This window comes from Puma concolor, chromosome A2 (genome assembly GCF_028749965.1).
Source record: "Puma concolor isolate L17-30 chromosome A2, mPumCon1.1.hap2, whole genome shotgun sequence".
Classification (NCBI taxonomy): Eukaryota; Metazoa; Chordata; class Mammalia; order Carnivora; family Felidae; genus Puma; species Puma concolor.
In genome coordinates this window covers 159169872-159186629 of record NC_141668.1, presented here as the reverse complement: position 1 = coordinate 159186629, position 16758 = coordinate 159169872, and the positions used below count along the sequence as shown (strand labels likewise).

The window sequence follows — 16758 nt, the reverse complement described above, 5'->3', positions numbered from 1 at the left end:
TCACGCCCCACCTCCTCGTGGACCGCCTCGCCCCACCTCCTGACCATTCCCCAGCTGCCGTCCTGTCTCTCAACGTGGCCTTGACCTCACGTACTACCCCACCGGCCACTCACCTGTGCCTGGGGTCCAGACGGGGGGCGGGGGGGGGGGGGGGTGGATGCCTGAAGCAGCACGGGGCCTCACCTGTGACGTTGCTGAGTCCCAGGTCACCGAAGGACAGAACCACCCAGGTGGGTTCCGTCTCCCCAGAGGCCACGCACATCTTCTTGGTCAGATGGCGTCTGCCTGGATGCCCCACAAAGCGGATGCCCTTGGGAACTGAGATCTTCACGTACACCTGGGGAGGGAGGTATGCCGCTCTCAAGGCTCCCGGGATGCGTGCACCCTCCGGACACATCCCACTGGCCGCCGCCCACCGCGTCAGCCCTCTCCAAAAGCCACGCTCTTCTCGGAAGGTCTCCCCACTACTCACCGTGGTCTTGCTGGGAGCCCTCTCTTTACTTCGGCCCCCCCAACACCCCATGGGGTCAGCCTCCCCTTAGGGCCAAGGCTGATGGGGGGCACCAGATGGGAACCAGATGGGAGGGACCGCTCCCCCTGCAGGCCCCACAAGGCACTCCCCCTGACCCTCCATCCAAGCTCTGAGGTCCACAGGGTCATAACAAGAGTTCTGTGTGTGTGTGCACATGCGTGCATGCACATATCTCTGTGCACACCTATGTGCATGTAGGTGTGGTCTATGCATACATATGTGCACAATGCATGTGTGCATGCGTGTGCACACGAGTGTCTCTATGTGCACGTGCGGTTAGACCTCCCAGTCTGCAACTTGGTCCATGGAGCCTTGGTCCCAGGCTCCTTGGTCCACATCCTTTTGTCCAACGAGCATGTGTGAAGCACCTAGTGGGTGCAGAGGCCCTACTAGGAGCTAAAGTAATGTAGTCAAAGAAGACACGAGTGATCCCTGGACGCCTGAGGGTCAACACGCCTACATCACACACGCATGCACGTGTGATGTGGAGGGAAGGTTCCGAGGAAAATCGAGTGGCAAGTGTGACAGAGCATCTGAATCCTGCCTGAGGACAAGCCCGGCGGGACCTGAGTGTGAGCAGCTGGTGCAGGCTGCGTCAGGAGCTCCCACATCCCTCTTGACTCAGTGTTCTTCCAGAACATTCTTCCAGGGAGGAAAGAAGAAACTTGAGAGCCAAGTGTCAGTGGGCCGTATTTTCCGGCTCCTGGGTGGAATGACCGCCTGCCCGTGTTGAGGGAGCTGGATGGATCCGTTTCCCTGGTGCCTTGGGGATGTGCAACAAACCAGCCTCCAGCGTGTTCTTGCAGCTAAAAGGGGCACCTGAGGGTCCCGCCTGCCCATTCGGTGAGGACCCTCCCTTGCAGGGGCCACCTGGTTGATCAGGGATCAGTTTGCACTTATTCCGGCTTTTTAAGATGGGGGTCCTACTCCTCCTGGCTACACACTATGCAAAAAGAATGACAGGAGCACCTGGGTGGCTCTGTTGAGTAAGCATCTGACTTTTGGTTTCAGTTCAGGGCATGATCTCACGGTTTGTGGGTTCCAGCCCTGCGTCGGGCTCTGTGTCGACAGCTTGGAGCCTGCTTGAGATTCTCTCTCCCCTTCTCTGCCCCTCCCCCCTCCATGCTTTGCTCTCTCTTGCTCTCTCTCAAAATAAATAAATACAACTAAAAAAAAAAAAAAGAATGACAGAGGATGGACCATACAGACACTGGGCTTTGGAGCACTGCTCCCCGGCTGCCTGTTTTGAGCCTATTTCACGTGTCCCCCTTAGTCCCCTCAGGCCACCCCCCGGCCGCCGCCTTGCTTTCCAACACAGCAGCTCCCACCCAGCCAAATCACAGGGCTCTGATCACCCCTCTCCTGCTTTCCCTACCAGACCCTAAAGCCCAGCTAGACTGTGTCATGGGCAATTCCCGGGACAGGCTAAGCCGCCTCCTGCCTCTGTTGCATGTGTATGCTGTTCCCTCTTCCAGGAATGCCCTTCCGGGTCCTGGTGCCTGGCTCAAACAGTGCCTGATGACTCCAGAGCTCAGGAGACCTGCCTCTTCTCGGGGCTCCGCTGGCTCCCTGCAAACACTCAATTCTAACACAGCTCTGCCCCAAACTCCCTGGGAGAGCTTGGGCATGTAACGATGAGTCTCTGAGCTTCCTGTCTGGAAACAATTGCATCGACGGCCCTTCTTCCCCGGCCCACGTGGGCATTTGATATCGATGTAGGCAAAATCCTGAGGCCAGCACGGGGCACAGAGGTTAGTGGTAACAGCGCTCTGAGGTTGAGCACAGATGGGGGTCCTGGGCCCCGGGGTCCTCTGACATCTGCACAAGGCCCAGCACACACAGAGCACGTGCACAATTGGTTCTGAGTGACAATGAATTCGAATCACTGGCATTTCACACCCAGGTGCCCCTTTCTGGTGGCCTCTGGATGTTTCATTTCCATTTCAGAACCTGCAACGACTATTCTTTTTTTTCCCCCCTCCAGTTGAAATTTTCCTTTAATTAAAAAGTTTCAAGGGACAAGAAGCTCCTATGTGACAACACATTAACGTGTGGCTCTTCTGTAGAATCAAAGAAACACCAGCGGGAAAGTCAAATATAAACACCAGCATCGAACTTGTGCTGTGCCAGCCAGACGGCTGTGCGAGAGTCCTTCTTTACTGGCCTTCAGGCTGTCACCCGCCATCACATGCCACATGTTCTGATGCAGACATAATCATTCAGTGGACGTTTAGAACTTGCAAGTTCAAGGAAAAAAAGGAGTAAAATATTTTGTGCAAGCTCAAGGTCACCTGCTGAGCCGGGACTCGGGGCTCGCTGTCGCCTCCGGGCCAGGCTCAGAAATGATCAGAGACCACAGCCATCCCCTTTGAGACTCACAAGGGACCCTCGTGTCTGCTCTTTCCCTCCTGCTCCAGAGAAAGCCAGTGAGGGTCAGTGGGGCCAGGGTGAGCTCTCCTGCCCAGTTTACAGATGGGGTAACTGAGGCAAAGTGGGGCTGTAAGTGGAAGTGCTGAGCCAGGGCCCGGTCTTCTGGGGGCAGCGGGGTCTGAACTCGCTGGGACCACAGCTGCGGGGTAGTGGCTGTGCCTCCCACCCAGGCAGCCTTGGGTACCCCGCTGGTAGCAAATTCCAGTCACTCTCTAGCCACGTGTCCTCATTGTTTCAGGAAAAGCCAAAAATCTGGGGTGAAGTCTCTTGGTTTCCATGGTGCCTGCTTTGCGGCTGCAGCTCACATCTGCCCTCAGTGTGTCGTGAGCCCGCGGCCCTCGGGGTCCCCACCCACTTGGGCAGGGCCAGGGGGAGGTCAGCCACGTCCCCAGAGTGTGGCTTGTTAGGGTGAGGCTGAGACCTGCAGAGAGCAGGCCTGCTCCCAGCTGGACCACTGATCCTGTGCCCCACTCACCCCTCTACCCACAGCCTCGGCTTCCAGCCCCTGAGGGCTGCCTCTAACCCCGGAGAGCCCTCCCCACTTCCCTTCCTCCCACCCACCACTGACATCCAGGCCTAGCCAGCGCCCAAGGATTACAAAGTGGTGGAGGGTGAGTGCTCCTGGCCTCCCCAAGCCGCACAGATACACAGACCCCTGCCCCCCGAAACTCTCCCTTCCCCTCCATGCACCCACCTTATCTCACAGGCCACCCCCCTCGCCAGCCGGCCTTCCTCCCCAGCTTCCAAGCTCAGCCCCAAGCCCCCCCCCTGGGGTAGCTGTAACCGTCCGACTGTGGCCCCCGGAAAGTTATGTTGAAGTCCTAAACCCTCTGGTACCTGTCAACGTGATTTTCTTTGGAAACAGGGTCTGTGCAGAGGTCATTAAGTTACCATGAAGTTATTAGGGTAGGCCCTACCCCAACAGAATTGGGATCTTTAGAAGAGGAAACACAGAGAGAAATTCACAGAGGGAAGAGAAAGCGAGGGAAGAAGGAAGGCCATGTGAAGACAGGTTGCAGATTGGAGCCACGCAGCCATAAGCCGAAGACCGTCAAGGGCTGCCCGCAGCCGCCAAAGCCAGGCCTGAGGCACCAGACGGACCCTCTCTCAGAGCCCCCAGGAGGAACCCACCCTGCCCACACCTTGACCTTGGACTCTGACCTCCAGAACTGTGAGACAACACATTTCTATTGTCTCAAGCCACCCGGTTCCCACTGCTTTGTCACAGCAGCTACAAGAAAGGGGTCAAGTAGCCTTTTTCACCAGACCCCACCGCACAGCCCCTGCAGGGGCTGGAGCCTCGACAGCATGACCAGGGTCTGGGTCCCTCTGCGGACACCCTTCTTAGCATCTGCGAACCCATTTAGCGTGTAACCACCGGTGACTCCTATCTCCCTGACATTTGTGGAGCCTGAAACACCAACAGGCAGAGTAACGCGGCCAGGGCCGGCCAGTGTGCAAGTATAAACTGGGAGATCGGGGCGCCTCAGTAGGTAGAGCGTCCGACATTGGCTCAGGTCGTGATCGCAAGGTTCACGGGTTCGAGACCCGCACAGGACTCTGTGCTGACCGCTCGGAGCCTGGAGCCTGCTTCGGATTCTGTGTCTCCCTCTCTGTCTGTCCCTCCCCCACTCACATTCTGTCTCTCTCTCAAAAATAAACATTTAAAATAAAGAAAGAAAGAAAGAAACAAACTGGGATACCGAGCACTTGCTTTGCTGACCTCCAGGACTTCCTGCCCCTGCCTCCCCAACAACACAGGGACCGCCCCTTCGGTGACTCCCTCCCTGATAATGAAGATGCTCTGTCCCCTTCCAAGCCCCTCAGGCTGACACCCTCCCCTCACCCCTGCCTCTTGACATCACGGGTGCCATCCCCCCACCCCCGGGCACAGGGAAGGCTGTGTGCGGGGGCGGGCGTAGTACCTCGGCACAGGTGCCCATGTAGTTGTAGACGCTGAGCGGGATCTTGGCTTGCTCCCCGCGGACCACGTAGGCGGGCAGGGTGAAGTCCACAAAGAAAGGCTTGAAGGTCTTCAGCAGGGCAGGCACGGCGACACCCAGGCCCCAGGCCTCGGACAGACCCACGGCCTCACCCACCCAGCTGGTGATGGAGTCCGGGACCCGCACGCTGAGCATCTCCTCGCCGGACGGGTCGCTGTGGAAGGGTGGACAACCATGGGACCCTTTTCCAGGGCCGAGCTGAGGCAGCCAGGTGGGAATGCAAGGCTGCAGCTGAAAGGCCTGGGGGCCCAGGCAGGCGCCCCTGCAGCTCGGCAACAAGCACGTAGGCATAACACGTTGGCACACACGTAGGCGTGTGACAGGAGAATGCCGCCCCTCGGCCCTAACTCAGGTAATGAGGCGCACCAGTGGCTCTCAGGACAACGGTGGACCCACAACAGTGCACGCTCCGCCCAGTGTAGCGGGGGGAGGACACTGAATTGAGGGGTCGAGTCATTTGGGGCTTGTGTCTCCCAGAAGTTACGCCCAAGCCCTAACCCCCTGTACCTGTGAATGTGGCCTTATTTGGGGAAACAGGGTGTTTGCAGACGAAATTAGCCAAGATGAGTTCATACTGGACGAAGGTGGGCCCCAATCTAAGGGTGGGGGTCCTTATAAGAAGGAAATCTGGACACAGAGGAGGAGACCATGTGAAGACAGGCAACAGACGGGAAGGATGCAGCTAAAAGCTGAGGAGCACCAGAGCCCCCAGGGGCTGGAGGAGGCCCGGAAGGCTCCTCCCCTAGAGCCCCCAGGGGCTGGAGGAGGCCCGGAAGGCTCCTCCCCTAGAGCCCCCAGGGGCGGCGTGGCCCTGCTCACACCCTGATCTCGGATGCCTGGCCTCCAGAACTGTGAGACAACAAATTTCTGTTGTTTTAAACCATCCAGTCCGTGGTTCTTCGTGACAGCAGCCACAGGAAACTCATACAGTATCAAAAAAAAAAAAAAAAAGTACAACGTATCTTCGATCATTTTTTATATTGATCGCATTTTGAAGCAACCATGTTTGGGGATATGTATCGGGCTGAATAAAATATAAGATTCAAATGAACTCCACCTGTTTCTTTTTGCCCTTTATAACACGGCACTAGGCAATCTGACGTTATACGTGGGGAATTACAGATGTTATCTTTCGAGCAGACGGTGCTGCTCACGATTCTCCCTGCCTTCACCCCGCCCCCACCCAACCCCCACCAACGGCACCACTGATCACGTCAGGATGGCTCTGTGGTCAACTTTGCATATCCAGGATGTCCTTTCCAGATTTATCGTAAACATTTGCTGCAAGAATCCTCTGCTCCTTACTCACCTGCCTGACCCCTGTCTGCTTCCTGGGAGCCTGACCCCAGGCTGCGGCACATGGCGACCCCGCTGCCCATCTAGGCCCCACAGGACCTAGGACATCTATCCTCACTTCTACAAGGGCCACACGCTGTCACCCTGTGACAACTCAAGTCAGCCTCTTCCCATTAAAAGTGGCAGAACTTTTACCAGCTTCATATGGGCACAGCCAACTTTTCTGTGGACGCTGGGTGCCACCAGCCTGCCCTTCAGGAGTATCTACCCTTCCTGGCCTGGCATCCTTGTCCCACAGACTCCTGCAGAGCCCGACCCTCGATTACAAATCTTTGTGTGATTTTTTTAGGCCTGACCACAGGCTGTTACAAAGGCTTTGCCTCGCAGGCCTCGGGGAAAGCCGCCCTCCCCACACCAGGCTTGTGGCCTAGCCAGTGTGCTGTGGTCTCTGAGGGGAACTGCAGTCAGGGACTCTGGGCCCCTGGCCAGCCATGTTTCTCCCATATTTGCCTTCCCAGCCCCAGTGCCTCCATTCCTAGCTCTGTGTGTTTTTAGGGATCTGCCTGGGCCCCAAGGTCATTAGGTATCTGAAGACCTCTGCCAAGGTCTCCTTCTCATGGGAGGAAACCTCGAAGGCATTTCTCCCACTTTGGCTCAGCACCCAGTACTTTCCCACTCTGAGCTCTCCTCCCTCTATTCTGTAGGTGTCAGGGCCCATAAAACTGCCAGAGCCGTTTGTCCAGGGCTCTCTCCATAGTGAGACGACCCCCATGTCTGATCCACCTGCAAGGTGTTCCGTTCTGTGGGGAAACCGGAACAGGGGGCATCAGGCTACACTGCCACCGTAGTGATGAAAGGGCTTCACCATTACTTTCACTATGGCTTCTCGTCATTGCTTGACTTGGCCACTCCAACACCTGACAGCTCAGTTCTCCCTCTCTCCAGCTCAGCCTTGACAGCTCCCACCCATCCCACCTTTGTGCATCTCGACCCTTGAGCCTCGTCAAACTGCTCAGAGTTACCTGCTTTCACAGGCATACCACACCTGGCTCTGCCCACCCACCTGGGGGCGCTCCCTCTGCCCGAAATAACCATGAAACAGCCACAAGAATGGGAGCTGCCCACCAGCCTGGCTGGGCTGTTGTGAGGGGCCTGGAGATGCACGGTGCACTGTACACAGAAAACAAAAAGCACAGTGATGGAAATAAGGCCCTCCTTATGAGCAATTACATTAAATGTAAATGGATTAAACTCTGCAATCGAAAAAGCAGAGATCGACAGAGTGAATTAAAAAACATGACCTGACTCTCTGCTGTCTACAAGAAACTCACTTTAGCTGCAAAGACAAAAATAGGTTGGAAATGAAAGAATGGAAAAGATATCCCAGGCCAACTGTAACCAAGAGAAAGTAGCCGTGGCTATCCTGATATGAGACTAAAGGGGCTTTAAGTAAAAAAAGAGTATATGAGAGACTAAGAAGGACATTAGATAGTAATAAAGGGTTCCATACAGCAAAAAGATACAACAATTACGAACACCTACACATCTAATAACAGACCACTGACATATATGAAACATACAAAAAGGAAAAGAACTGAAGCAAGAAATAAAAAGCTTACAATAATAGTTGGGGACTTCAATAGCCTGTTCTGAGTAACAGGCTGAACAACCAGACAGAAGATGAGTAAGCAAGTAGAAGACTTAACACAATAAAGCAACTAGATCCAGAGGCATGCACACACGACAGTCTTCAAGCAAGATCATGAGTAAGGCCACAAATGAAGTCTCAGTAGATTTTGAAAGGCAGATATTATACAAAGTATCTTCTCTGACCACAATAAGACAAAATTAGAAATTAGTAACAAAAGGAAAACCAGAAAATTCACAAATCTGGAAATTCAAGAACATATTTTTTGATGTTTATTTATTTATTTCAAGAGACAGAGAGAGCATGAGAGCATGCATGCAAGTGGGGGAGGGGCAGAGAGAATCCCTAGCAGGCTCTGTGCTGTCAGCACACAACCCGACACAGGGCTCTATCTCACAAACCATGAGATCACGACCTGAGCTGATGTAATCAACACATTCTTAATTGACCAATGGATCAAAGAAGAGATCACAAAGGAAATTTTAAAATACTCAGAAATGAATGAAAACAAAACATAACACACTAAAACTTATGGGATGCAGTAAAAGCAGTGCTGAGAGGGAAATTTCTAGCTATGTATGTATTAAAAAAGAAGAAAGATCTTGGGGCACCTGGGTAGTTCAGTTGGTTAAGCGTCCAACTCTTGATTTTGGCTCAGGTTCCTGAGTTCAAGCCCTGAGTTGCTGATGGTGCAGAGCCTGCTTGGCATTGTCTCTCTCTCTCTCTCTCTCTCTCTCTCTCTCTTTCTCTTTCTCCCTCCCTCTCTGTCTGCCTCTCCCCACTTGCACAAGCATGTGCACACTCTCTCTCAAAATAGATAAACTTTAAATAATAATAAAAAGAAAGATCTCAAATACACAACCTAATTTCACAACTTAAAGAACTAGAAAAAGAAAAACAAGCTAACCCCAAAGCTAACAGAAGGAAGGAAATAATAAAAAACTAGAGCAGAGATAAAGGAAATAGAGAACAGAAAAATAACAGAGTATCAACAAAACCATAAGTTGATTCTTTGAAAAGATCAATGAGACTGACCAACCTTTAACTAGACAGACTAAGGGAAAGAAAGAGAGAAGACTCAAGTTACTAAAATATGAAATGGAAGTGGGGACATTACTACCCATTCTGAGAAATCAAAAGATTATTTTAAAAAAGTACATAAAAGAGTACATAAATACCTATATGCCAAGAACTTGGATGATCCAGACGAAATGGGCAAATTATACAAATGCAAAACCAACCAAGACTAAATTACAAAGAAATACAAAATCTGAAGAGACCCAGAACTGAACAGACCTCTAAAGAGATTGAATCAATAACCCAAAATCTGTTTACAAAGAAAAAGCCCCAGACCTGATGGCTTCACTGGTGAATTCTACTGAACACTTAGAGAAGAACCCTTGTGCACTGTTGGTGGGAATGTAAAATGGTGCAGCTACCGTGGGAAACACTATACAGGTTCCTCAAAATGATTAAACATATGGGGCGCCTGCGTGGCTCAGTCAGTTAACCATCCGACTCTCAATTCTCAGTTTCAGCTCAGGTCATGATCTCACGGTTTCATGAGTTCGAGACCCGCATCGGGCTCTGCACTGACAGAGTGGAGCCTGCTTGGGATTCTGTCTTTCTCCCTCTCTCTGTACGCCTCCCCCGTTCACGCTGTCTCTGTCTCAAACAAACAAAGAAACAAAAACGGATTAAACACAGAATCACCATACGATCCAACAATTCCATTTCTGGGTATACACCCAAAAGAACCACAAGCAGGGTCTGGAAGAGCTATTTGCACACCTGTGTTCATAGCAGGATTATTTCTAACAGCCAAAAGGTGGGGAAAAAAGCAATGTTACCTGGCCCCCCAAAACATCCAGCACCCAGAAAATAGATACATTTGACACATGTGAATGATTACAGACAGACAGCTCATGTTAGATTTAGACCCCTGGAACTTAATGCAATCATCTGGATCTGTTCTGACCAGGAGTTAAGTCTTTCCATCATGGGGACACAAGCATCTGTGAAAGCAGTTTGAGGAACCCCCAGCTGTGAGCTCGGTTCTGTGATGACCACGTGCCATGGCATCTCGTGTCTAGAAGCTCCCCCCACCCCACCTGCTCAGCAGCAAGCCCACCCATGGCCCAGGGGCGTCTGACCTTTCATGCCTAACTAGTTTCCCAGGGCAGGCCCCCATCCTTCTGCTACTAGTACCACTGGTGTTCTGACCCCAAGCATTGAAAGAGAAAAAACAGCCAATAGCATCTGGCAGGAATTTGGCACAGCAGGGCTTCTTCAAAAAGAACGACAAGGGGGAACAAATGTGGAAAGGAAATGTGCTGAGAAAAGCAGCCTGTTTTGTGGGCAGGAGCTTGAGTCCCCTGAGGAGTGAAGAGGGGATGGAGGGGGGTGGGGTGGAGTTCACGTTCCAGGGAACTGTAATCGTTTTAATGAGCTCGTTACGCAAACAGAGCGGATAGAGTTACCCCAAGTGGGAGTTGTGAGAGGCACAAAGCCCCTGCATTTCATATTTCCTGAGCAGATGTCCGAAGCTGCAGCGGGATTTGGGGTTGACTTCATGGCTTTTGAGTTTTTATGTGTTAAGAAAGGATGCCCAAAGTCTTACTCAGATGTTGATGTCAGATCTGAAAGCAACCCTACTGGGGGCAATCTGGACTTGCACGAGTGCCCTTGAGTCAGCCTGCAAACACAACGAAGAAAAGGAATCTTACTGTACCTGATGTTGAGACAATGCCAAATCCATGTTTCGGGGAAGAAGGTCCTTTTCCTCTTCTCTGCTCTATGAAATTAGAAAAGGAAATGATTCAGTTTCCATGGGCGTAATGTAATTCTGCTACCTGGCAGGTGAACATCTACCCAAGTAGAATGTTAACACGTTACTTCGTACCTGGAAAGGTTAACCTTCTACCCAGTTAGGGTGCAGTGTATTAATTCTCTTGGCTGTCCATTAACATTCTACTTGATTAGGACGGAACGTGCTAACTCTTTTACCTGGCAGGGTTAACATTCTACTCGATTAGGACTAGTAGAAGTGAAGCATCAAAGGCTTGATAGAATCACCTTAAATCAACAGGCACTTCACATCCTGAGTTTAGAAGGGAAGAAGGGTCACAGGGACCACGCGTCACAGGGAAATACCCACGGAGACGTGTGCCAAGACAGACGAATGGACTGGTTTGTCGGAGCAAACAGCCAAAATCTCCATCAAGAGGGTGACTGGGTTAATCAAATGGTAGTACAATCGTGCAGTGGGATGTTACACGTCAGTCTAAAAGAGTGAGGTCAGTGCAGATATACTGATACGGATTGTTCTCTAAGGCTTATTGTTGACTTCAAAAAAGAAGGCACAGGGCCACCTGGGTGGCTCAGTCGCTTAAGTGCCCAACTTCGGCTCAGGTCATGATCTCATGGTTTGTGGGTTCGAACCCCACGTCGGGCTCTGTGCTGATGGCTCGGAGCCTGGAGCCTGCTTGGGATTCTGTCTCCCCCTCTCTCTGCCCCTCCCCACTCACGTTCTATCTCTCCCTCTCTCTCAAAAATGAATAAACATTAAAAAAAAAAAAGAAGGCACAGCACAGTACTATAATATTCACTCATTGTTTAAAAAAAAAATCCTTGTATATGCATGGAAAATTTCTAGAAGGATCTCTAAGAAATTATTGACCAAAAAGGGGAATGGAGGGTCTAGAGGTAGGAGAGAAACTTACATTAAATTCATTAAATTATATAAACTTTCACACTGCTTGAAAAAAATTTAAATCACTGCATATGGTTAAGAAAAATATCTTGTCTTCAGAATACAGATGTACAGATGGGTTATCCAATTACAAAACGATATGAATACTTGCTTTTGAAGGCATTTGTTATGCCTTTGTGCAGCGGGATTTACAACTGCTTTCGTGGTTTGGGTTTTCAGAAAATTACTTTCATATCCACTGCAGGCCAAGCTCTTGGGGGTCCTGCTACATGAGAGTGTCAGGACCCCCAAGGCACTATCTGGTGGGTGGAGGCCCAGAGGCCAGTGTTACACCTCCCTCAGCAACCACATCCTAGAATACTGCCGTGTACCATATGGGGAGCCTGGTTTGCCCATGCTGTGATTTGGAGTTTGGAAACTAGGACCCTCCTGGGCCTGCCACACTCCTGCTAAGTGTGCGGCCCAGGCAGAAAGAGCCCAGGAGAACAAGGTATCCAGGACCTCAGTCTAGGTAGAGAATGTGTGAAAGATGGAGAGGGCTTTTGGGGACAGGCTTGCTAGGGCTGGAGGTCTTCTCGGCCACTTCTGGCTTAGAACAAGGGCTGAGGCGTGTGGGGCCCACCCTCAGGGTCTCCAGAGAGACAAGATGCTGAGCCACTACCAACCACACTGATGCCAGCCCCAGCCTTTTGGTTCTGTGCCCTTCTTGGAGTGGGTGGGAGAGAGTAGAGCTAAGGCCTGCCTCCCTAGTCCCAGCCCCTAAATCCAGACAGAATGGGAGCCAAGGTCTCCAGAACACTTCCCCTTCCCCAGCTGGCTGGTTGAGACCTGGGCTTGAGGAGGTAGTAAGAGAGGCATCAGACGAAGGGGTTGGGGGAGAAGAGAGGGGAGACAGGAAAGGATAGGAGACACTCGGAGAAAACAACACCTCCTGTGAAACTACAGTTTCCATGACTCCAGGGACAAAACCACAAATCCAGGGGAGAAATGGGAACTCTTCTCTGTCTCAGTCATTGATAAGTTAGCAAACAGACAAACAAGAAGTGAGCAAGAGTATGGAGAATGTAGGCATCACCATCGATAGGCTTGACCTAAAGTATCCATAGAGAGCCCTGTACAGAATTGATGGGGGCTTAGATCTTCTTTTTAAGAAGACATGCACATTTACAAAAATTGGCCACATAAAAAGTCTTCAAAGTAAGAACAGGACAACAGATAACACAAAGACCATGTTCACTGGCCACAATGCATGTTTGCTACAAATTTATGAAAAACATTAAAAAATACTAATTAAAAAATATCACTTGAAATTTTAAAAAGTGTCCACTTCTGCACAAGTCACAGCTCAAAAAGTTAGAACCTATTTGGAAAGAAGCAATAATGGAAACACTTCACAACACAACTCAGGTGCTGCCAAAGCAGCACTCTTAGGGAAATTCATGCCTTTCAAAAGGCTTAAATGTGCAGAGTTCAAATAAGAGACTGAGAAGTATTACTTGGTGTCCAACTTGAAAAGGCAGAGAATTGAAGGTGAAAAGGGAGGAGAGAGGAAAAGAACAAAGAAGAGAGAGATACTAGAAAGAAGTTTCTAAGCAAAGTCCCTGGGAGAGGGAGGATCAAGCCGCAGCTTCCCTCCCCACCCCAACCCTCTGTTCCAGGCAGTTCTGCTCCTGAGGTGCCTTCCTTTCTCTGCACCCCCAATCCCGTGCACTCGGGTGTGGTCAGGAACTGGGGAGGGGGGCTGGCATGCTTGGTTCCTGGGGTCACTACTAGGTCAGTAGTGACTTTGTCCACCAGGGGACACTGGGACATTTTTGGTTGTAACAACTGGGAGAAAGGGGTGCTATTGGCAACAGGTGGGTGGAGGCCAGAGATGTTGCTCAACACCCAGCTGTGCATGCACAGCCCCACCACAGAGAATGATCCAGCCCCTAAAGACCACAGTATGAGGTGAGACAACCCTACTCGACGTGGCAATTACCTGGGGGGTTGTCTGGAGGACCCTGCTGCCACCAGGCTCCCCGTGTGGGGCTGGAAGGCAGGGACAGCTTCATCGGTGTATAGGCCGCCATCTTGTCGGTGGTTCAGGCTCACCAGGTCGGTCATCACCACCAGTCCCGTTTCCTAGGCAACAGACAGTGCCGTGGATGGGATGGCCCCAGCAGTTCCATCACTGTGGGGTTACCAGCCCAACATCCTCTGCTCTGGGCTTGGGTGCAGAGCTTGGGTGCTCTGCTCTGGGTGACACAGGCTGAGGAGATCATGGGGCCCAGGGACCATGTAAAATAGAGCAGCGGGGAGGCCAGCATATCTGTGGCTCAGGTACAAAAAGCCCCATGTATGACTCCACGGATATGGAACATCCAGAACAGGTAAATCCATAGGGACAGAAAGTAGATTAGCAGTTGCCAGGGGTTGGGGGAGGGGGCACAGAGAGCCACTACTCATGGGGATGCGGTTTCCTTTTGAAGGGATGAAAGCATTCTAGAATTAAGACACAGGTGCTGGTGGCACAACACCGTGAGTGCTCTAAATGCCGCTGAATTGTGCATTTTAGAATGCACCTCAGGAGCATTTTCTGTTCGTTCTGTTCATCGTGAATTTCACAATTAAAAAAAAAAAAAATCAGTGGGCACCGTGCCTGATCTACATCAGAGACAGACGGAGATCTGCAATTGTTACTGTTATTATCTCGACCACTGCGCTAAATACCGGGAGCAACTAGACTGCAGGAAAGCCCCACCCCAGACTGACCAGCTCTGCTTTGGGAATAAGGAGTATAAAGTCAGTGACTCAGACTCAGAAGCACCCCCCCCACACCCCGGCCCCTTAATTCCAAGAGCGGCCAGGGCCCAGCAGTTCAAACTGCCAGGCGTTCAACAAATGGGTAATTGAAACATCGTTTGTTCCAGTACAGACATAGATGTGCATACAAATATATAGACAGATGTAGGCGTGTACTATTGTTTAGCTAATAGAGCAACGTGTTAATTGTGGGATCTACAGGCGGTGAGTATATAGGCATTTGTTCCTTTGTTCTACTTTTCTGTAAGTCTGAAAATTTCCCATAAAAAAAAAAAAACAAGAGGAAAAGGATGCGTTTTTAATGATTTTTATAATGGGAGGAGGGGGGAAGAGCAGCCACAGATGGGCCGTGCACTCGAGTGGAGACCGCCAGCATGCTCATGGGGGCTGGTGGTATGATCTAGAATGCTACTTGTGTCTCCTGCACCCCCGGTAGCCCCCGGCGTCCGCAGCCCGGAAGGAGGGGGACGACGTGAGCCCCTTGAGAGCACGGCCGCCTGCTCCCAGCGTGATGGTTTTCCTCCCAGCAAAGCACCCTTACCATCTCTGCTCCATAGCAAGTCCCAGTTATTGGCTGACACCCATAGCATTCCGCTCTGGTTGGCCTTGCAAATCAGGAGGGTCCGCTTATGAGCCTCCATTGGGGAGAATCAAACTAGTTCTGCCCCAATAAAAGTTTGGAAACCTCCACCCTGACCATCTCCGTATCTCGGAGTTCATTTGTTTCAAAGCGAGAGGAGCCTGGAAGGGGCGGTGGGTCTAAGACCATCTGTGCTTACGGCGAAGGCAGATCCGGAGTCCTTGGTGACGCCCCAGGGCCACGGGAAGATGGACGAACGCCTGCGTCGGGCTGCCAGTCCAGCCCACCAGAAGGACCCATCCTCCCGGGACACCCCGAAGGCATCAGAAACATCATACTCTTCCAATTCCCGGAAAACCTACAGGCAGAGAACAGAGAGCAGTCAGCCAGAGGTTTCCTTTCCACCCAAACTGGCTCTCGGGGATCTGGCTGCTCCTTCCGTGAATACCACTTCGAGACAATCTCAGGAGATGGGCGTTGGTGGCTTTAGCCCATTCTAAAGATGGGCAGACTGGGGCTGGAAAGGTAGGACCTGTGGACAACGTTCTATTGCAAGAGTCTGATGAATTCGACTCTACGATCTTTCAATACGGCAATAAAGATTGGGTTCGATGGTGAGAGAAAGAATCTGGTTCACATGGGGGCTCTTCACTGACTGGAAAGGGAGAGACCCTCGTGGGGGTGCTGGAGCCTGGCACCAGAGGGCCCCACTCACCTGGGCCGGAGTCAGCTGAAACCCAGACCTGAGCAGGTAGACGCTCTTATCCACCGCAGTGACACACACACAGCTGCCCCTTGCAGCCCTGACCCGCAGGTCAACAACCTCCCCAGGCTGGGTCTCATTTGCTGAGTACGTCACTGAAACCTGGATCCGAACACAGCAGAGAGACCAGGAGCTCGGCCAGACTCTCCTGACTCACCCACCCACCCTCTCCTCCTGCCAAGGAGAGCCGGTCTTGGCCAGCTCACTTGGGACCCTGGCCTTGCTGCCCAGGTGAGGACAAGGGCGGGAGGCAGAATGAAAGGAACAAGGCTGGTACAGCTGGAACATTCTGCGCAGAGGAGGGGAGGGGAGAGATGGGGAGACAGGCACGGGCCAAGGGCACGCGGCAGCCAGCTTCAAAGGATGCAGGGAGAGGGGGCAGAAGGCTGAGCCCACTGTGGGGGACATGAGTGGTGTCCCTTAGATCTGGAACGCAGTGGGGACAGCTGACTGCTTTCCCTGCGTGCGATCGGTGGTGACTTCTGGAGGCGCTCCAGTAAAGATGCAACCTTGGCTGCAATTATTCCTGAAGGGTCCTGCCCGGGATACCATTTGGGAGCCTGAGTGGCAGCTGTGCACGGCCCGGCGCGGACACCCTGGAGCCCCCAGCCCTCAGTGGCGCTTGCCTGTCCCCACTCCCCTGATTGGCCCCCCACGTTCTACCTGGTTCTCAAAGAAGCTCTCCACAGCAAACTGGAGGCTGTCGGCGACGCCTTCTCCGTTCTCCCTGACGTAGAAGACCAGCAGGCGGCCAAGGGGGGCCATGCTGGGGGTCACGGCCAGCCGGAGAGAAGTCACACACACGTTGGCCTCAGCTGCTGGGGCTGGAGGGGGCTCTAAGACAAGGCAAAGGTGGTGAGAGGCGTGAGGACCCAGCACCCCACGACGGGGCCACCAATGCCCCAGGTTGCCCTGGGGATGACCTGGGGTGCAGCGTGGAGGTGCTGGCCCAGGGCAAGCGCTCCGTGGACACTTGCACCACCTAGAAG

The 16758-nt window shown here is 52.1% G+C and overlaps 1 protein-coding gene across 2 annotated transcripts in view; it reads right to left on the bottom strand.

The window, feature by feature from the left end:
• Positions 1-16758, bottom strand: part of CPAMD8 (C3 and PZP like alpha-2-macroglobulin domain containing 8) — an 81630-nt gene that overhangs the window by 34161 nt on the left and 30711 nt on the right. For both annotated transcript variants that reach the window (XM_086698715.1, XM_086698714.1), the window contains exons 15-21: positions 16433-16605; positions 15722-15871; positions 15206-15364; positions 13603-13745; positions 10641-10703; positions 4888-5119; positions 184-337 (exon numbers count right to left, since the gene is read on the bottom strand). In XM_086698715.1, the coding sequence (XP_086554841.1) occupies positions 184-337; positions 4888-5119; positions 10641-10703; positions 13603-13745; positions 15206-15364; positions 15722-15871; positions 16433-16605 (1074 nt within the window). The remainder of the gene's footprint in view (positions 1-183; positions 338-4887; positions 5120-10640; positions 10704-13602; positions 13746-15205; positions 15365-15721; positions 15872-16432; positions 16606-16758) is intronic.